Source organism: Mesoplodon densirostris, chromosome 9 (genome assembly GCF_025265405.1).
Source record: "Mesoplodon densirostris isolate mMesDen1 chromosome 9, mMesDen1 primary haplotype, whole genome shotgun sequence".
In the NCBI taxonomy this organism is placed as follows: Eukaryota; Metazoa; Chordata; class Mammalia; order Artiodactyla; family Ziphiidae; genus Mesoplodon; species Mesoplodon densirostris.
In genome coordinates, this window is record NC_082669.1 from 45,163,516 (window position 1) to 45,186,489 (window position 22,974).

The 22,974-nt window shown below is 36.3% G+C and overlaps 1 protein-coding gene across 1 annotated transcript in view; it reads left to right on the forward strand.

Annotated features, from left to right (window-relative positions):
• AGMO (alkylglycerol monooxygenase) overlaps nt 1-22,974 on the forward strand; it is a 353,562-nt gene that overhangs the window by 183,012 nt on the left and 147,576 nt on the right. The window contains exon 12 of the mRNA XM_060108676.1: nt 11,185-11,290. Coding sequence (XP_059964659.1) covers nt 11,185-11,290 — 106 coding nt within the window. The remainder of the gene's footprint in view (nt 1-11,184; nt 11,291-22,974) is intronic.

Genomic DNA, 22,974 nt, shown 5'->3' on the forward strand with positions numbered 1-22,974 from the left:
GTAAAAACTGTTTATACAAATTTCTATAGCAAGCTTCACATCTGATAGTGAAATGTTGAAAATTTTCCTTTGAAACTGAGAAGCAGTTAGATATGCTCGTTATTTAACACTGGGCTGGAAACTCTCAGTGGAGAAAGGAAAGAGAAAGAAAGAAAAGCCATGAGGATTTGAAAGGAATTAATAAATTAATTAGAAAATTAATTTATGTTAATTAATCTAAAATCTAATTAGTGAATTAATTAGAAAATCTAAGGAATCTATAGGGAATTTATTCAAATTAATGGATGAATTTCAGAAAAGCTTTAAAGAAATTATCATCGATATTTTTATGTACTAGGAAATATAAAACTTTATTCAATAGCATCAAATATATCAAATACCAAGAGAAATCAATCCTAAAAAAATGAGTACAAAATCTCTAAACTACACTATAGAACTATTGAAATACTGTGAAAAATAAAGAATTTTTAAAATTGGAGAGATAACTATTCATAAACTAGAATCCTCAATATTGTAAAGATTATAATTTCAGCAATTGATTTACATATTCAGTGCAATTTGAATTAAAATTATAAAAGGTCTCTTCTTTGTGGAATTTGACAGGATCTTTCTAAAATACATGTATATGGAAATGCAAAGGCCCAATAATAGCACAATCTTGAGATTTTTTTACAATGGCAGGAGTTGAGTTACTGGCTATCAAGATGTATTATAAAGCTACAGTAATTAGACATGTTTTATTGGCACAAATATTAGAACAGAGAACCTAGAAACAGATCTATGCATATATATGGACTTGATTTGTGACAAAGGTGTCCCTGCAGAGCTACGGGAAAATGCTGTCTTTTCATTAAATGGTCTTAGTAAAATTGAATTTCCACATAGGAATAAGAAAAATAAACTTGACCAATATTTCACACCATAAAAAATTAATTCTGGGGTCAGGGGATTGCAGATTTAAAAGTGAGAGGAAAGCCAGTACACATTCCAGCAGATGGTATAATAACATATCTGTATAAACTTGGAGTAGGTAAAAATATTAAATGGTCCACAGAAATCCCTAATCACATAGATAAAACTGATGAATTAGATTAAAATAATACTACGAAAGTTAGTTCTTCAAAAATTAACTCTTATTAAGACAGTACAAAAGTAAAATTCTCAGGTAGGAGATGGTATTTGCCAATTTTTATAAGCAACAAAGACCTTGTATCACAAATGGCTAAAATTAAAAGAATTGACAATACCACCTGTTGGAATGCTCACACCCTAAAGGAGGCAGTTTATATTGTGATACCTAATTTGAAAAACTATTTGAGAATTTTACTAAATTTGAATATATGTGTGTGTGTGTGTTTCTGTGTGTGTGTATATATATATATATATATATATATATATATACACACACACACACACACACACATACGCTATAACCCGACCATTCAATTCCAGATATATACTAACAATGCACCCCAAAATCACGTGAAAGAATGTTCAGAAAGCATTGTTCCTAATAAACAAATGTGGCCAACAATCCAAATGTCCTTCACAAGGTGAATGGATGCATGAATATTCATATGTTCACACAATGGAATACTATGCACGAGTGAAGAATGAGCTACTGCTGCATGCAGAATCGTAGATGTATCTCACTAACAACACTGACTGAAAGATGCTAAATACAAAAAGGTGCACACAATATAATTTCATTTACAAAAAGTTAAAAAAAAAGGTAAGAGTAAAGAACAGTTTTTAGAAATTTATGCTAAAGCAATAAAAGTATAAGTAAAAGAGAGCAAGAAATGGTATGATTGGCATAAATGATAAACTAACAGGTTGTGATTCTTTTTGCAACAGAGGGAGGGTGGAAATATTGAGGAGGTGAGATGTCTTTGGGGGGGTTACTATTGAGTAGTGGTTATATGGTTCTTTATTTGTTGAAAATCATTGAGCTGCATATTTCTGTTTTGTGTACTCCCTATGTATGTTTCATTTCACAATATAAAGTTAAACAGTAAATGATAGAACAGAATTAATAAAAATAAATGTGTTTTAAATTAGAAATTTTATTTTCTGTTTTATCACTGAAAATTACCCAAATATCAGTTTAAAAAATAATAGTTTACAGTAATGAAATAAGATTATTTTACAAGGGAAAAAAATTCTTAACTTTTTTTTCACATACACAAAAATCACATTACTTGGATGCAAATGAATCATAAACTGTCACCCTGTTTTAACTGAGTTTAAATTATCTGGTAGAAATGTGTTGTCTATTTTTGCACAAAAATGTTATATTCAATTTTATAGAAACAACATGTCATAATTTTTTTAAAATTTTATTTAATTATTTATTTATTTTGGACTGTGTTGCATCTTCATTGCTGCGCGCAGGCTTTCCTCTAGTTGTGGCGAGCGGGGGCCACTCTTCGGTGTGGTGAGCAGGCTTCTCATTGTGGTGGCTTCTTTTTTGTGGTGGAGCACGGGCTCTGGGTGCGTGGGCTTCAGTAGTTCTGGCACGTGGGCTCAGTAGTTGTGGCTTGTGGGCTCTAGAGCACAGGCTCAGTAGTTGTGGTGCACCGGCTTAGTTGCTCCATGGCATGTGGGATCTTCCTGGACCAGTGCTCGAACCCGTGTCCCCTGCATTGGCAGGCGGATTCTTAACAGCTGTGCCACCAGGAAAGTCCACAACATGTCATAATTGATGGCAGAAGAATTTTTTAAGCTTAATAAATACACTGTTTTAGATTTTTTTATACTTTTTTTGTTACCTCTATATTCTAAATTAACTAAATAAAATATAGTTTTATTATAATGACATTAATTCAGTAATATTTTATTAGAAAATTCATCTTTCATAAAAATACCATTTGTCTTTTATGAAAATATTTAATTATACAACAAATGTTGGTTGACTATTATATGGAGTCTATTTTAATCCGATAAAGTACCTGTTCATTCCTATTATTATAAGGCAATTTATAAATGCCTATCTGTGTGACCCTCAACTCCATTTTATTTATTTATTTATTTATTTTCTTTTTTTATAGTCATAAACCTACTTTACTCAGTCTTATGTCATCATCATCACCATCATATTTTGCATATATTTATTGTTTACATTTATAAGGTTATAAATTCTTTATTGCTTTTGAAAAATTTTCTCATTCAGCATAATTCTTACAATAACCATGGTTCAGAAATATAATCTCTACTTTTTTTTTTAACTTAGTGCTAAATTTATATTTATTTATTTATTTATTTTTTACATCTTTATTGGAGTATAATTGGTTTACAATGGTGTGTTAGTTTCTGCTTTATAACAAAGTGAATCAGTTATGCATATACATATGTTCCCATATCTCTTCCCTCTTACGTCTCCCTCCCTCCCACCCTCCCTATCCCACCCCTCCAGGTGGTCACAAAGCACCGAGATGATCTCCCTGTGCTATGCGGCTGCTTCCCACTAGCTATCTACCTTACGTTTGGTAGTGTATATATATGTCCATGCCTCTCTCTTGCTTTGGCATAGCTTACCCTTCCCCCTCTCCATATCCTCAAGTCCATTCTCTAGTAGGTCTGTGTCTTTATTCCTGTCTTACCCCTAGGTTCTTCATGACATTTTTTTTCTTAAATTCCATATATATGTGTTAGCATATGGTATTTGTCTTTCTCTTTCTGACTTACTTCACTCTGTATGACAGACTGTAGGTCTATCCACCTCATTACAAATAGCTCAATTTCGTTTCTTTTTATGGCTGAGTAATATTCCATTGTATGTATGTGCCACATCTTTATCCATTCATCCGATGATGGACACTTAGGTTGTTTCCATCTCCGGGCTATTGTAAATAGAGCTGCAGTGAACATTTTGGTGCATGACTCTTTTTGAATTAATGCCCAGTAGTGGGATCGCTGGGTCATATGGTAGTTCTATTTGTAATTTTTTTTTTTTTTTTTTTCCTTTGCGGTATGCGGGCCTCTCACTGCTGTGGCCTCCCCCGCCGCGGAGCACAGGCTCCGGACGCGCAGGCTCCGGACGCGCAGGCTCAGCGGCCATGGCTCACGGGCCCAGCCGCTCCGCGGCACGTGGGATCCTCCCAGACCGGGGCACGAACCCGCATCCCCTGCATCGGCAGGCGGACTCCCAACCACCCGCGCCACCAGGGAGGCCCTGTAATTTTTTTAAGGAACCTCCATACTGGTCTCCCTAGTGGCTGTACCAATTCACATTTCCACCGGCAGTGCAAGAGTGTTCCCTTTTTTCCACACCCTCTCCAGCATTTATTGTTTCTAGATTTTTTGATGATGGCCATTCTGACTGGTGTGAGATGATATCTCATTGTAGTTTTGATTTGCATTTCTCTAATGATTAATAATGTTGAGCATTCTTTCATCTGTTTGTTGGCAGTCTATATGTCTTCTTTGGAGAAATGTCTATTTAGGTCTTCTGCCCATTTTTGGATTGGGTTGTTTGTTTTTTTGTTATTGAGCTGCATGAGTTGCTTATAAATTTTGGAGATTACTCCTTTGTCAGTTGTTTCATTTGCAAATATTTTCTCCCATTCTGAGGGTTGTCTTTTGGTCTTGTTTATGGTTTTCTTTGCTGTGCAAAAGCTTTGAAGTTTCATTAGGTCCCATTTGTTTATTTTTGTTTTTATTTCCATTTCTCTAGGAGGTGGGTCAAAAAGGATCTTGCTGTGATTTATGTCATAGAGTATTCTGCCTACGTTTTCCTCTAAGAGTTAGACAGTTTCTGGCCTTACATTTAGGTCTTTAATCCATTTTGAGTTTATTTTTGTGTATGGTGTTAGGGAGTGATCTAATCTCATACTTTTACATGTCCCTGTCCAGTTTTCCCAGCACCATTTATTGAAGAGGCTGTCCTTTCTCCACTGTACATTCCTGCCTCCTTTATCAAAGATAAGGTGACCACATGTACGTGGTTTTATCTCTGGGCTTTCTATCCTGTTCCATTGATCTGTCTTTCTGTTTTTGTGCCAGTACCATAGTGTCTTGATTACTGTAGCTTTGTAGTATACTTTGAAGTCAGCGAGCCTGATCCTCCAGCTCCATTTTTCATTCTCAAGATTGCTTTGGCTATTCGGGGTCTTTTCTGTTTCCATACAAATTATGAAATTTTTTGTTCTAGTTCTGTGAAAAATGCCAGTGGTAGTTTGATAGGGATTGCATTGAATCTGTAGATTGCTTTGGGTAGTAGAGTCATTTTCACAATGTTCATTCTTCCAATCCAGGAACATGGTTTATCTCTCCATCTATTTGTATCATCTTTAATTTCTTTCATCAGTGTCTTATAATTTTCTGCATACAGATCTTTTGTCTCCTTAGGTAGGTTTATTCCTAGATATTTTATTCTTTTTGTTGCAATGGTAAATGGGAGTGTTTTCTTGATTTCACTTTCAGATTTTTCATCATTAGTATATAGGAATGCCAGAGATTTCTGTACATTAATTTTGTATCCTACTACTTTACCAAATTCATTGATTAGCTCTAGTAGTTTTCTGGTAGCATCTTTAGGATTCTCTATGTATAGTATCATGTCATCTGCAAACAGTGACACCTTTACTTCTTCTTTTCCGATTTGGATTCCTTTTATTTCTTTTTCTTCTCTGATTGCTGTGGCTAAAAATTCCAAAACTATGTTGAATAATAGTGGTGAGAGTGGGCAACATTGTTTTGTTCCTGATCTTAGTGGAAATGCTTTCAGTTTTTCACCATTGAGGGCAATGTTGGCTGTGGGTTTGTCATATATGGCCTTTATTATGTTGAGGACAGTTCCCTCTATGCCTACTTTCTGCAGGGTTTTTATAATAAAGCGGTGTTGAATTTTGTCAAAAGCTTTCTCTGCATCTATTGAGATGATCATATGGTTTTTCTCCTTCAATTTGTTAAAATGGTGTATCACGTTGATTGATTTGCGTATATTGAAGAATCCTTGCATTCCTGGGATAAACCCCACTTGATCATGGTGTATGATCCTTTTAATGTGCTGTTGGATTCTGTTTGCTAGTATTTTGTTGAGGATTTTTGCATCTATGTTCATCAGTAATATTGGCCTGTAGTTTTCTTTCTTTGTGACATCCTTTTCTGGTTTTGGTATCAAGGTGATGGTGGCCTCTTAGAATGAGTTTGGGAGTGTTCCTCCCTCTCCTATATTTTGGAAAAGTTTGAGAAGGATAGGTGTTAGCTCTTGTCGAAATGTTTGATAGAGTTCCCCTGTGAAGCCATGTGGTCCTGGGCTTTTGTTTGTTGGAAGATTTTTAATCACAGTTTCAATTTCAGTGCTTGTGATTGGTCTGTTCATATTTTCTAGTTCTTCCTGATTCAGTCTTGGCAGGTTGTGCATTTCTAAGAATTTGTCCATTTCTTCCAGGTTGTCCATTTTATTGGCATAGAGTTGCTTGTAGTAATCTCTCATGATCTTTTGTATTTCTGCAGTGTCAGTTGTTAACTCCTTTTTCATTTCTAATTCTATTGATTTGAATCTTATCCCTTTTTTTCTTGATGAGTCTGGCTAATGGTTTATCAATTTTATTTATCTTCTCACAGAACCAGCTTTTAGTTTTATTGATCTTTGCTATCGTTTCCTTCATTTCTTTTTCATTTATTTCTGATCTGATTTTTATGATTTCTTTCCTTCTGCTAACTTTGGGTATTTTTGTTCTTCTTTCTCTAATTGCTTTAGGTGCAAGGTTAGGTTATTTATTTGAGATGTTTCCTGTTTCTTAAACTATAAACTTCCCTCTTAGAACTGCTTTTGCTGCATCCCATAGGTTTTGGGTCGTCGTGTCTCCATTGTCATTTGTTTCTAGGTATTTTTTGATTTCCTCTTTGATTTCTTCAGTGATCACTTCGTTATTAAGTAGTGTATTGCTTAGCCTCCATATGTTTGTATTTTTTACAGATCTTTTCCTGTAATTGATGTCTAGTCTCATAGCATTGTGGTCAGAAAAGATACTTGATACCATTTCAATTCTCTTAAATTTACCAAGGCTTGATTTGTGACCCAAGATATGATCTATCCTGGAGAATGTTCCATGAGCACTTGAGAAAAATGTGTATTCTGTTGTTTTTGGATGGAATGTCCTATAAATATCAATTAAGTCCATCTTGTTTAATGTCTCATTTAAAGCTTTTGTTTCCTTATTTATTTTCATTTAGGATGATCTGTTCATTTGTGAAAGTGTGGTGTTAAAGGCCCCTACTATGAATGTGTAACTGTCCACTTCCCCTTTTATGGCTGTTAGTATTTGCCTTATGTATTGAGGTGCTCCTATGTTGGGTGCATAAATATTTACAATTGTTATATCTTCTTCTTGGATCGATCCCTTGATCATTATGTAGTGTCCTTCTTTATCTCTTCTAATAGTCTTTATTTTAAAGTCTATTTTGTCTGATATGAGAATTGCTACTCCAGCTTTCTTTTCGTTTCCATTTGCATGGAATATCTTTTTCCATCTCCTTACTTTCAGTCTGTATGTGTCTCTAGGTCTGAAGTGGGTCTCTTGTAGACAGCATATGTATGGATCTTGTTTTTGTATCCATTCAGCCAATCTGTGTCTTTTGGTGGGAGCATTTAATCCATTTACATTTAAGGTAATTATCAATATGTTCCTATTCCCATTTTCTTAATTGTTTTGGGTTCGTTATTGTAGGTCTTTTCCTTGTCTTGTGTTTCTTGCCTAGAGAAGTTCCTTTAGCATTTGTTGTAAAGGTGGTTTGGTGGTGCTGAACTCTCTGAGCTTTTGTTTGTCTGTAAAGGTTTTAATTTCTCCATCAAATCTGAATGAGATTTTTGCTGGGTAGAGTAATCTTGGTTGTAGATTTTTCTCCTTCATCACTTTAAATATGTCCTGCCAGTCCCTTCTGGCTTGCAGAGTTTCTGCTGAAAGATCAACTGTTAGCCTTATGGGGATTCCCTTGTGTGTTATTTGTTGTTTTTTCCTTGCTGCTTTTAATGTTTTCTTTGTATTTAATTTTTGACAGTTTGATTAATATGTGTCTTGGTGTATTTCTCCTTGGATTTATCCTGTATGGGACTCTCTGTGCTTCCTGGACTTGATTAACTATTTCCTTTCCCATATTAGGGAATTTTTCAACTATAATCTCTTCAAATATTTTCTCAGTCCCTTTCTTTTTCTCTTCTTCTTCTGGAACTCCTATAATTCGAATGTTGGTGCGTTTAATGTTTTCCCAGAGGTCTCTGAGACTGTCTTCAGTTCTTTTCATTCTTTTTTCTTTATTCTGCTCTGCAGTAGTTATTTCCACTATTTTATCTTCCAGGTCACTTATCCGTTCTTCTGCCTCAGTTATTCTGCTATTGATCCCATCTAGAGTATTTTTAATTTCATTTATTGTGTTGTTCATTGTTGTTTGTTTCATCTTTAGTTCTTCTAGGTCCTTGTTAAATGTTTCTTGCATTTTGTCTATTCTATTTTCAAGATTTTTGATCATCTTTACTATCATTATTCTGAATTCTTTTTCAGGTAGACTGCCTATTTCCTCTTCATTTGCTAGGTCTGGTGGGTTTTTATCTTGCTCCTTCAACTGCTGTGTGTTTTTCTGTCTTCTCATTGTGCTTATCTTACTGTGTTTGGGGTCTCCTTTTTGCAGGCTGCAGGTTCATAGTTCCCGTTGTTTTTGGTGTCTGTCCCCAGTGGCTAAGGTTGGTTCAGTGGGTTGTGTAGGCTTCCTGGTGGAGGGGACTAGTGCCTGTGTTCTGGTGGATGAGGCTGGATCTTGTCTTTCTGGTGGGCAGGTCCACGTCTGGTGGTGTGTTTTGGGGTGTCTGTGGACTCATTATGATTTTAGGCAGCCTCTGTGCTAGTGGGTGGGGTTGTGTTCCTGTCTTGCTAGTTGTTTGGCATAGGGTGTCCAGCACTGTACCTTGATGGTTGTTGAGTGAAGCTGGGTGCTGGTGTTGAGATGGAGATCTCTGGGAGATTTTCGCCATTTGACATTATGTGGAGCTGGGTGGTCTCTTGTGGACCAGTGTCCTGAAATTGGCTCTCCCACCTCAGAGGCACAGCACTGACTACTGGCTGCAGCATCAAGAGCCTTTCGGCCACATGGCTCAGAATAAAAGGAGGAAAAGTAGAAAGAAAGAATTAGTAGAAGTAGAAAGAAAGAAAGAAAGAAAGAAAGAGGGAAGGAAGGAAAGAAAGAAAGAAGATAAAGTAAAATAAAATAAAGATAAAATATAATAAAGTTATTAAAATAAAAATAATTATTAAGAAAAAAAACGGACAGATAGAACCCTAGGACAAATGGTGGAAGCAAAGCTATACAGACAGAATCTCACACAGAAGCATACACATACACACTCACAAAAAGAGGAAAAGGGGAAAAAGTCATAAATCTTGCTCTCAAAGTCCACCTCCTCAATTTGGGATGATTCGTTGTGTATTCACGTATTCCACAGATGCAGGGTACATCACGTTGATTGTGGAGATTTAATCCGCTGCTCCTCAGGCTGCTGTGAGAGATTTCCCTTTCTCTTCTTTGTTCTCACAGCTCCTGGGGCTCAGCTTTGGATTTGGCCCCGCCTCTGCGTGTAGGTCGCCGGAGGGCTTCTGTTCTTGGCTCAGACAGGACGGGGTTAAAGGAGCAGCTGCTTCGGGGACTCTGGCTCGCTCAGGCCGGGGGGGGAGGGAGGGGCACGGAGGGCGGGGCGAGACTGCTTAGGCAGAGGCCGGCGTGACGTTGCAGCAGCCTCAGGCGCGCCATGCGTTCTTCCGGGGAAGTTGTCCCTGGAACCCGGAACCCTGGCAGTGGCGGGCTGCACAGGCTCCCCGGCAGTGTGGTGTGGAGAGTGACCTATGATCTCACACAGGCTTCTTGGTGGCGGCAGCAGCAGCCTTAGCGTCTTATGCCTGTCTCTGGGGTCCGCGCTTTTAGCCGCGCCTCGCGCCCGTCTCTGGAGCTCCTTTAAGCAGCGCTCTTAATCCCCTCTCCTCGCGCACCAGGAAACAAAGAGGGAAGAAAAAGTCCCTTGCCTCTTCGGCAGCTCCAGACTTTTCCCCAGACTCCCTCCCGGCTGGCTGTGGTGCACTAACCCCCTGCAGGCTGTGTTCACGCCTCCAACCCCAGTCCTCTCCCTACGCTCCAACCGAAGCCCGAGCGTCAGCTCCGAGACCCGCCCGCCCCGGCGGGTGAGGAGACAAGCCTCTCGGGCTGGTGAGTGCTGGTCAGCACTGATCCTCTGCGCGGGAATCTCTCCGCTTTGCCCTCCGCACCCCTGTGGCTGCGCTCTCCTCCGCAGCTCCGAAGCTTCCCCGCTCCGCCACCCACAGTCTCCGCCCGCGAAGGGGCTTCCTAGTGTGTGGAAACCTTTCCTCCCTCACAGCTCCCTCCCACTGGTGCAGGTCCCGTCCCTATTCTTTTGTCTCTGTTTATTCTTTTTTCTTTTGCCCTACTCAGGTACCTTAGGAGTTTCTTGCCTTTTGGGAGGTCTGAGGTCTTCTGCCAGCGTTCAGTAGGTGTTCTGTAGGAGCTGTTCCACGTGTAGATGTATTTCTGGTGTATTTGTGGGGAGGAAGGTGATCTCCATGTCTTACTCTTAACGCCATCTTCCCCTCGTCTCCTCTCAACTCCATTTTAAATACATATACCTATTTTATATGTTAGAGTTTGAATTTCAAGAATACTATATATAACGAAAATATTCATCACAAAATATTTAATAAAGGTCTATGCTGCCTATCATGTTAGACTTAACTACATGTTTTCATGTTCCCAGTATTTCATAATTCGAGTGTTCATTATTTTAGAGTACTGTCGTTAACTATGTCAGTCCTCCTAAGAAGCCATTTATTAAATGAATGATGTTTGAAGGTATTGGGTCAGTGAGGGGAGTCTAGTCTTGAAACCCTAGAAATTTAGTTGTCTAATATTTTATTTATTAGTTGAAAATGTTTCACCCTAATTCAGCAATTCTCACACTAAGCAATAAATTGATAAAGAATAGATTTTCTTTAAAAGATGCATTTTGTGTCTTAGTTTAATGCCTTTTCTCAAGCAGCTTCAGAGGCACATGCTCCTCAAATATATTAAAATACTATGTGTTTCTTGAAAATTAAAATAAGTGTATATCACTCTATTAATTATACCAGGTAATAAAGAGCATATTTAAAGCTAATGTAGGTAAATGACATTTTATTTCAGACCTAAGGCAGCTGTTCTGGAAACTTTCCGTTGCTTGGTGTTCCTAATGCTGTGTAGATTGGGTCATCTGAAGCCTTTCATCCCTTCTTTGTCATTTGCTTTTGAGGTAAGATATTTGCTTTAGGTAGCTATAGCAGGATTAAACATCTGTTTCATATTTAATTCATTCATTCAGCAATGTTTTTGTCTATTTATTTTATGACTAGTATTTGTGGGAAATTTTTACCCATTCACTTACTTGCCAGTACTTATTTGTTGTGTCACCTTGAGCTAGTTAATATTGTTGAGTCTCCGTTTTTTGGTCTCTAAATTTGGATTGATACTACTAACCTTCATAAAGTGGTTGGACAAATTGCATTGCGTGATGTTTATAAAGAAAGTAGGCCATGTAGTTGTTTCTCAACAAGTGGTAGAAGTGACTTTACAAAAAGTTCTTGGCCGAGACTCTGCCATTTGAGATTTTTCTTTTTAGGCTGTTAAAGTGAAAATTGTGACTAGGATGTTTTGTTAATTACTTGCGAGAGTTAATAATTCTATAGAAATAAAATCATTAATGTAATTGAGATTTTTCTACAACTGAAAAATATGTTTAATTTGACCTGTTAGGATTAAAACTTATCTTCCAAGAACACTGAACTTTTGGATTCATATTTATGATTTTGAATCTTAGGTAACTGTTAAAAAACATAATTCTCATCACTATTGTTTTAATGGACATGGTTTTATTCTTTTAAATCAAGTGTTATATTGTTTAACTTTGGTGCTGAGCAACCCGCCAAACATCCTCGGAATGTGCATTGTGTAACCTTATTTAAGCATGAAACATAGATGCTAACATTCTCTCCAGTGTTAATGGAAAACTGAAAGAGACACTTTCATGAGTGAGTAATAATTATAAGTTGGGACAGACTCTTTGGAAGACAATTCAGTGATACTTATCAAATTACAAATACTCATGCCCTTTGACCCAGCATTCCACTCCAAGGAATTTGTGCTACACAAATGATACGCTCACACGTATGCAAAATTTGTCATTTGTAATGGAGTGACTGAAAACAACCTAATAGCCATTAATAGGGAACTACTTACATTTTGTGGTTCACTCACAAAGTAGAGTATGCATTTACCAATGGAAAGAGAAAAGTTTTTAATACCAGTATGGAGCATTTATAAAAAATACATATATATTTGAGCTTGATGCATCATGTGTGTATATATTAAACAGAGAGAGAGAAAGAGAAGGGAAAAGAAAGAAAGAGAAAGAAAGAGAATAAAACTTGAAACAGGAGAATCTGTGAAGTATGCTACCATACAAGGCATATAAGTATAAAAATGAAGAAGGGGAGTTATATGCATATAAATGTACACATATTTTTACATTACGTAAATGTATCCAGAAATATAAACAAGATCCTTACACGTGGTTGCCTGTGGGAAAGTGAATTATGTGACTAGAAGAAAGGAATGGGGGAAGATTCTTCATTAAGTTAATATTTTTTTGGTACCTTAAAATTTCTGAACCATGTAAATATATTTCCAATTTTTAAAAAATCTAAATTAAAAAAAATGAAGTATTAAATCTTAGTACCAGGATCTTGGATATCATCTAATCTAACATATATATTTAAATAGGCATTAAATAAAGTTAATATGTCTACATATATTTTGTTTCTTGAGGTTACAACCTAAAATCAAAATAAAGAAGCATAAATTGTACATTTTTAATGAAGTTTAGAAATATAAATGCAAAAAACAACCCTTAAAAATAAAAAAACATAGCATTTTCACATTTTATATGAGGGAAGGCCTTCTAATTGGAGGCATGAAGGAGAGTAATTCCATTTAATGAACCTACTCTTGGGTATATTGTGGTAGTTTATCTTAAATGCTCCAGAACAAAGAGAGAATGTAAGTTCTTTAAGTTGTCCATGTTGCACACGTGAAAAGGTATAGTTACAAAAAACACTGGGGTTTGTGATGGTGGGATAGTGAAGGGCAGCGTAGTGTGTCCAGCTTTTGAGGGTGATGAACTCTAGGGGTGAAATGCTCTCTGTTTACTTAAATTAGTCAGTAGGTGAAAGTGAATGTTAGGACTTGAGCTTTGAAGCCATATTGTCTGAATTTGATTCCTGGCTCAGGAACTTACTTTCTGTGTGTCCTTGGGCAGTTATTTGATCACTTAAATATTCTTGGCCTTAACTTCCTCATCTGTAAAGGGATAAACTAATAATGTCTATCAAATAGGGTTTTGAGAATTAAATGAGATAATCTATGTAAGAGATTTAGTACAGTGCTTAACACATAGTACATGCTTAATAAATGTTAGGTGCTATTATTATTATTTTATATGAGCTTAAGGATCCCTTGAAATAATTTTTTGGCTTGCCATGAGGTCCAAAATCAAGTTTGGGAACTACTGACATAGGGGTTGCGAAGGAGCAACAATGTTGAACTTAATGTTATGGTAATGAATTCTTAGCCTGACACTCACTTTTTTGGACATTGGACTCTGCCTCAGGTCGTTCACCTGTAAAATAGGTTTAACGAGAGCTAATATGCATAGAGCTCATACTATGTTCTAAAAGACTTACCTGCATTATTCCATTTAGTCTTCATATCAAACTCATGATGTGATTACTATTATTATTTTCATAATGGAAAACTGAGTAACAGGTTGAATCACTTGTTTGAATTCACATAGGTAATATGTAAACAAGTCAGGATACAGCAAAGGCAGTCTGACTCCATAGCTCTTGATCACTAAGCAATGTTTTCTTCCATGTATTGATAGCAGTACTCACCTACCTCAAGGGGTTTAGATGAAATTTCAGATGCAGTGTAACAAAAATACCTTGAAAAATGTGGAGAGCTAAAAGGTCTTATCCATTTAGCTGCAAAGTGTTCTGAAAAGACTAATAGTTTGAATAAGTTACCTCTGAATTATCTTTGGTTTATTATTCAAAGAAGGAAGGATCATGGCCAAATCTTTCAAGCTGCTTACCTGTTCTTTCCAGAAAGGCACACACATGACCAATTCTTCAAGAACAGATATTGCCTGTGATTTGCCACTAAAACATTTACTTGACGTGGTATAATAATGATGTCTACACCATGTGGCTTGATGGAAAAATTAAATGACACAAAGGAAGAACATAGGAAGCACTTGATACATTTTAATTATCATTATTCATATTACTATTATTACTATTATTGTTGTTATAAAAAGTATTTGTACTACTATTATCATTATTAAAATATTATTATTATTAACCACTGAATTTCCGAGGTTAAACCTGAATAAGTCTTCTCTGACCAGAGGTCAATAACTATATGGTAAAGACTGGGCAAGTATTTTATTATCAACATTTTTACCTGTGAAATAGGCTTTTTTCCACTTCTTTTTAAAGTTCAAAAATTTAAAAATTAAAACCAGTTACCAAATCTTGTTTCCTAATTGTGAATTTCAAATTTGTGTTTTCCTAACATTTTTATTTCTTAGAACTTTATGTAAATCTTTGCCATTTATCAGAGTTTTACTAAAACTGTTCTTTGCACCCCACAAGTTGTACAGAAACCTAATGAATGGCCTCAGTGACTCCATTCAATATGAATTAGGACTGACTGACTAAGAGTGATTATCCTACAAGGATGCAGTGTTCTCATCATTTTTCTTTGAAGCTGTCCTTAGAATCAGAGACATTGAAGTAATTAATCCTCTTTCTTTTATAAATCAATGTTGTATGTATTGCCAACATCAGCTTGTAGCCTGATGACTCTTCTCTATTTATCTCGAAGGCTGGTTGGAGATTGTCTGTTATATTGCTTTATTATGTAAGCCAAATTCCATAGGTGTGCATGACAACAGTCCTACGTTAAACAACCGTACTGCTGACCACACCTGTTCAGCTAAAAACACATACACACAAGCACACACAGACTGGAAAATTGACCTTAAATTATTTTTCACTTAGATTATAAAAGAGCTCTTAGGTAGTTACAATTCTGAGTCAGAAATACAAGGTATAATTTGAATCTGATCCTGTGACTTCCATGTGGAAGTTTTATTCCCTTTAGCTTGGATTCACATAAACATTAAGTAAGGGTGTGGTGCTCTTGCTATTTATAAATAAAATTTACTGGTATACAAGTGCATAGTTGTCTATCTAGTGCATGAAATGATTAGTCCATGCCCTTGTACATTTCTTTTTGGATAGATGAATCAATATCTTGACTGACTTGACTCACATACTTTTTAAAAAACTTGCTGTTTTATGTATAAGAAATTTGACAGAAAACCAATCACCTCACTGTTTCATTCACTCATTTCTCACTCACATAAGCAACACATTTTTTTTTTTTCTGCTGGCTCAGGTACAATTTGTTTTTTCTAAGATCACCTATGAATTTGTGATTGATCTAACTTGCATCAGTAGCTTTAAACATGTCTAACCTGATAGACACTTAAAGAGAAGATAGCAAGGTCAAAGATGAATAAATATTTTGATAAGTATATAGATATATAAGATAATGGGAAATACTTGTTTACATATATTTTGATACTATATATATTTTGTTTCACATAACTTTTTATTTAATTGAGGAGATAGTTTAGGGTACTGGAAAAAACATTGGCTTTGAAGTCACACAAATCTAAGTGCCATCTCCAGCTCTGCCAATTGGTTGTATGGCCTTGAGGGATTATCTTAAATAACCACACCTTCGTTCCCTCAACAAAAAGGAGAATAAAAAACTTATGGAAGTTGTTTTTATATTCAAAGGAGTAAAGAGGATAGTCTGTAGAACCTACCATAATATCTGACATGTAAGTAATAATTATATCCACTTATCTATGCCATATTCACACACACACTACATACAAAAACTACATACACACATTTAAAACAATGTTTTGAGAAGTAGGGCATTAAAAGCAATGAAACCAAAAACCTGAGAATAACTGCTTATTAGTTGATTCCAAAAGAACATGAAATGTCTATAAATTTAGACCTCAGAAAAACCCTAAATTCTTACAGTTTTTGCTTGAATCATTAAAATGGAAACACATCACTGTTAAATGGTGAACCAACTTATGTCTGCTGAAGTTGTGCACAAGAGGGGAGAAGAATTTGAACAAGCAGAGGGGAAGGTGGAGAGCATTTGACTGAAGGGAGATTACAGTGAAAGGTCTGGAAGCAGGGGTGGCCATGGACTGTTTGAGTGATGAGATGAAACTAGTGACAACAGCCCAAAGAGTGGGTCCTAATAGGAGGTAAACACATGCTCACAGAGGACAGAACCAGCCTGCCTAATGCTCTAAGTGGCAAAAAGAAACGTTTATTCAACACTTACTGAACGCCTGATCCAGCAAAAACATAGCAAAAGCCTTGCCTTTGTGAGCTCAATTTTAATCGGTGTATTAATTTTTGATTGCTGTAAAAAATTACCATAAATTTAGTGGCTTAAAACAACACACATTTACTGTCTAACAGTTTCCATGGGTCAGGAAGTCAGACACAGTTTCATTCTATACTCTGCTCTCTGCTCGGGATCTCGAAAGGCTGCATTTCAGGTGTCCGCTAGATTGTGTTCTCATCTGGAGGCTTATCCATGGAAAAATCCACTTCGAAGCTCACTCAGGTTGTTGACAGAATTCATTTCCTTGCAGCTATATGACTTAGGGCCCCACTTTCTGTGGCTTTTGACTGGAGGCTGCCCTGAGGTCCCAGAGGCCGCCCGCAGGTCTCTGCCATGTGGGCTTCCTCTGCATGGCCGTCTACTTCATCAAACCCCAAAGAGAAACTCTTGCTTCAGGAAGGGCTCAGGGCCTCTTTGAAGGATTTTTATGTGATTCAGCCAGGCTCATCCAGGATACTCTACTTTTATCAAATGAAAAAGTAGATGTCCTCTTAGTGCCCTGACCACATTTTCTACTACTTTCCTCCTTGCTTGCTCAATTCCAGGCATGTGCAGTGTTCTAGAAACATGTTCAGTATACCCTGCCTCAGTACCTTTGCTCTTGATTTTACCTTTGCCTGCTCTTTCCCAGGAATCCACATGACTTCTGCCCTCATATCATCATGTCTTACCTGAAATGCCACCAGCCTTCCTTGGGTACCATTTTTGTTGTTGTTGTTATTTTCTAATTTTGCCTCGTCCACCCCTGATTGAATTTTCCCCTTAGTATTTATATGTATATAAGTATTTGTCTGAATTATTGTCCGTACTCTCTCCAACTGTGGCAGACAGAACCTTGAGTGACCCCATAATCCCTGCCTCTGCTGTTTATGACCTGTCAGCCTATATAATCCCCTCCCCCAGAATGTGGGTGAGACTTGTGAATGCTTCTAGCCAATAGAATATGGTAAAGACGTCAACATTTATTCGCTGACTCAGTAAATGTTGAGTGAACACTGACAGCACCTACTCCACAACTATAATCACCCAAATGGGGGAGAGCAAGTTGTTGGAATTTTCACCTTACATAGAATGCTGAATTAAATATTGAATACTTCAAATAACAAGGCATGCATATTCAGATGTCCCTTGTTATCCAAATGGTTGATCAAAATGCGTGTGTCAGAAAGTGAAGGGAGGTTTAGCACTTCTTAGCAGCATCATGTTTCATGGAGTCTTCCTTTCTTCTTTCTTCTTTTTAGTAAAATTCAACCTTCTTTGGTGTTTAAGTTATCTGTTTCTACAAAACAAACCAACCCCAAATTTAATGTCTTGAAATAATGAAGATTTATTATTTCTCACAATTCTATGGTGTTTCTACCGCTGTTTTAATGTAGGTTTACTCATCAGGCTGTATTCAGCTTAAGGGTCAGCTGGGCTGAATGTACACAAGGGTCACATGAGGGGGTGTCCATTTTGGCTGTTGATGGGAACACCTTTATTTTCACTCCACAAGACCTCTCTCCAGTGGACCAGGCCAGGTTTTTAACCTGGCAATTTCAGGATCATGACAACTGAATCTGCCACACTTCTTGAAGCCTAGGCTCTGGAACTCAAAAAGTGTCATTTCTTCCATATTCCATTGGTCAAAGAACATCACCAACCAGCCATTGTTCAAGGAGTAGAAAGATAGACTCCATCTCTTGATTAGAAGAGCAGGCAATTACAAAAGGGTATGATGAATTTTATGGCCATTATCCAATCTACCAGACTTGGGTTTTATATTATTTAGGTTCATCTCACAATGATGATTAGTATATCACAGGATGTAGACATATTTGCCTGAAGCCATCTTAGTTGGTTCGTTTCAACTGTACATCTGTCCTCATTATGAATGTGGAGAATAGACTGCACCCAACTTTTTTTCATGAAATATATGCTAGTCTGCCATAAACATACTTATGGATTTATGTGGAAAAATAACACACATGTGCAGGCACACACGCATACACACACACACACACACACACTGACTTATATTCAGTATACAGTTTTGACTAATCTACTTCAATATTATTCAAACCTCAAATATTTTTATCAACCATACAAAGTTTGCATTTATGAAAAGTACCTATATGTTTTAAATAATACTTTCTTCATATTAACTCATAATTTTTCCATTATATAGTATTTATTATACATTAAATTATATAAAATAGTTTTTAAAAGACAATGAAAACCACCCACCTTAAAAATAAATATTACAATACCAATGAAGTATTGTTAACACTATGATGTGCTACCTGGGTGATCCTGCTCTATATCACACTCCCACAGATACTACCATTGTTTTGTACTTTGTGTTTATCATTGTCATGCTTTTTCTAAACAAATTCTAATTTTTCATATATTCTTAAATTTATCACTAAGCAATATTTGATTTATTTTAAAACTTTGAGTAAAACAAAATATCGTATATGTATAGTTTCCTGCAATTTCCTTTAATTTACTGAACGTTTTGTTTCTAAAATATAGTCTTTTTTTTGGGGGGGGGGTATGCGGGCCTCTCACTGTTGTGGCCTCTCCCGTTGCGGAGCACAGGCTCCGGACGCGCAGGCTCAGCAGCCATGGCTCACGGGCCCAGCCGCTCCGCGGCATGTGGGATCTTCCCAGACCGGGGTACGAACCCGTGTCCCCTGCATCGGCAGGCGGACTCTCAACCACCGCGCCACTAGGGAAGCCCTAAAATATAGTCTTTTTATTGCATGTATTTGTAGTTTATGTACATTGTATGACTATATCCAATATCCATTCTCTAATGTTTGTTTCTAGCTTTTACTTTTGCAATGCTGCAATGAAAATTCGTGCACAGATCTTGTAGTGCACATGGCATATATGTAGTTTCTCTGGGGTTATACAACTAGATGTGGAATTGTTGGATTGTAGGAAATGTGGCCTGTTTACATTCCTAAGAGAACGCTAATTTGTTTTCCAAAGTTATTGTAAAATTTACCACTAAAAGAGTATAAATTCCCTCCCCAAAGTCAGAATTGTCAGCTTTCTTAACTTTTGTTCATCTGGGGGATTAAATGATACCTCATTGTATTCCTAATTACCATCTTCTTGTTTATTACTGAAGATGATCATTATTTCATCTTCACTGGTTATTTATGTTTCTTTTCCAGTGATATGCACTTGCATGTCATTTACCCATTTTTTCTATTTGGTTGTTATTTAGTTCTTCTGCTTTTTAGAAATTGTGTGTACGATACCATTCCTTCGTCATTTATATTTGTTAAAAGTATCTTTCTCCAGCTTGTAGTTTGTCTCATTGCCCCTGGATTGAACTTAGATAGGTTTTATTTCCACAGAGTAATGCCATATAATAGTATACTACCTCCACACATAAACACGATACTACCATTTATTACTACTAATTCTGATAAACATATACTTTTTCTTATATACATAGTGCTAAATATATCCAGCTACAGTTTTTCCTGTAACTAACAGTATAAGCCTATATGAATCTTGGACAGGGTTATGAATCTAGTCTATAATTATGCAAAAATAAGAAGCTAACATATAATATGAAGTTTAATTCCACAAGCCTGACTTGTTTAGCAAGGTTTATTGGCTGTTTGAGTTTTAAATACATAGATAAGAATTTCCCCTATCCTTTTTTTAGGAGAAAGTACTCAAAGTTAATTCAGAATCTTTACATTATATCAAAACTGCTAAAATACTGAAATGCTCCTATATCCGTAATGCTACGTCACAGAGAATATATGAGTCTTCTATTAAACAACCCAAATATTAGCCTTTATTTCCTGTTCATTAGCTATTTATCCAATAGGTGAATATAAGCCACTTCACCAGCCAGATCACAGTTCCAGAATGTAATCCCTTTTGTACTCTTTAAATTAAGAAATTTGAAAATAATCTGCATGTGACATATTAGAGTATATGTTTTATAGGACATAAGAGATTTTTATTTTTTGGAAAATATGCAACATTCACGGAATAGAATAAAATACACAAGCATTGAGGTTATTAGCAAATTTCCTTTAGATTTTTTTGTGTGTTCATATAAGAAAGTTATTCACTCTTCTGCCTTCACCTCTAATTCAATTTAAGTATCATTGCCACTTTCTTTTTAAATGTTTTTATTCTTTCACTCTCCCTTATATTTCTTGCATTTTTATTATCTAAAGTTATAAAATTTTCAGTGTATATCACATACAAACAGCAAATACTCTGTTCCAGGTCCTGTGCAAAGAGCTTTATGTGTGTAAATTCATTGACAGTGCACATGTATCTCTCATGTCCATTCATATACTGTTCTATAAGAGTGGATAGAACATAAGTAATGCATTGAATGTGGAGCAGGATTAGTAGCAAGTGAAAATAAACTGATTGGGGTGATTTATATGAGGCTCCTTTTTAAAAACTCCCCTCCACTGCCTGTGTTTTTTCTAGAAATAATTACTTTTTCTTTCTGTGAGCAACAAAATACTTGGTAACCAAAATAAAACAATATTAGAATATAGTGCTGCTTTTTTTGTTTTACGATAGCACAAAGAGACTACATTTGACACAGTGGATTGTAGATGATCACGTAAAAATTCCTGAAATTTACTGGCCCTAGTATGAGATTTTTAAAATAAATTTTGAATCTACATATAAGAAAATATTAATCCCTGATCGTTTTCTATGTATCATCTTTTCCTATTAAGATGGTTAAAAATTAAGAGATACAAATATATCTTATATTTTTACCCACCTGTCCCTTCTCCCTTAGGCTTTTATTTGAAAAGTACTAGCCTGGGCATCTACAAAGTATGGTTGCTTTTGCAAATACTTTTATCTTCAAGGAAATTTTCACCATCAAGCACTTTTCCCCGCATTTTAATACTGTATGAATTATGAGGAACACTAATTTTATGTATTTCTGTTAACTTATACTCAAATCATCAAAGCATAGGTATTTTATGAAAATTTTACATCAAAATATATTGAGTTTTTAAAAAATATTTTAAATGCCTTTCTTTTTGTTCAGTTTTTGTTTCCTTGCTTTTGTTTTTTTGCTTGTTTCACTTTTCTTGTTTGAAAACAGGAAGTGATTACTTGCCCAGAGATTAACTAGAAGAGAAAACATATTGAATTTATTTCGATATCACAAACTTTGGAATTTTGAGTGAGTTCTAAAATGGATACCATCTCTCTTAATTATATTGCTTAGATAAAAACAAAAATTTAGGAATGTTAGAAGTCTAGCGTTCTGCATCACCCCTTCCTGACCACTGAACCAGTTTCCATCCTGTTGACTCACATCACTCTACATTTTTCATGGCTGTCCTTTTACCTGACTTATTTGTGGGTATAATCTACCAATGTCAGCATAGTGAATTACGAGCAGCAGCTTAAGGTAAACATCATTTACTCATAAGAAATTATTTCCACATCACCTTGGTTTTCGACTTGGCATTTAAAAAAAAAAGAAATCCTGTCCCTTTTTATAATCACCTGTTTTACATTTGAAATAACAAAGAGCCTCGAATTTTGCCTTCTCTCATCTGAGTGTGCCACGAGCTGTGCTATGATTTATGACCTGAGCATCCAACACTCTCCATATACACTAACAAGATGGCCCACTGCGTTTGAAATATATCCCCCAAATGAAAGCAAACACAGCCTTGTGATATAAAACCTTGTCTTCATGCAAGGAATTAAACATACACAAGTTCTAATTTTTAGTCTTTCTTTTTGCATTGCCTTTAAGAATGGCTAAAATAAGTTAAGATCCATGGGCGGACAGGATTTCACACAGTAGATGAGGGCTCTAAGGGGAATCCTGACCCTGAGAAAAAGGTGCAGGGATACTTGGCAGAATGTCAGCATGGTTTCCACTAGTACATGACAGGGACTCATTATGGGCTTGCTGTTGCCTGTAAGCTGGTTTCACTACCATCAACTATGAGGCCAGAATGCCTGGTTCCAGATGCTCTCACCAATTGACCGTAAAATTGCTATGCATTTCTGGCCAAACCCAAGATTTTAAAAGCTCCCCTTCCCCTCCCCTCAACACCCTAAGCCCCAATTCCCTCTAAAAAGCTGCTCATTATTCTTCCTTTGCCCCCTGATCTCAGCAAAAGAAATACTTCTGGAATCAATTAGAAATGTCTGCCCTTGATGAGGTTTGCACGTGAGTTTGGAGTTGTGAGGCTTTGATAGTGGCAGCCAACAGCTGCAGTTTCAGGTGGTAAAATCTAAGAAGGAATTTTTCAGGGTTTATTTACTGTCATAAAAATTTTAAAAATAGGCAAGACATGTTAGGAGACTGTCTCATATGCCTTTGAAAATGAAGTTAAATTTGGATTGTATATTTATTTTATC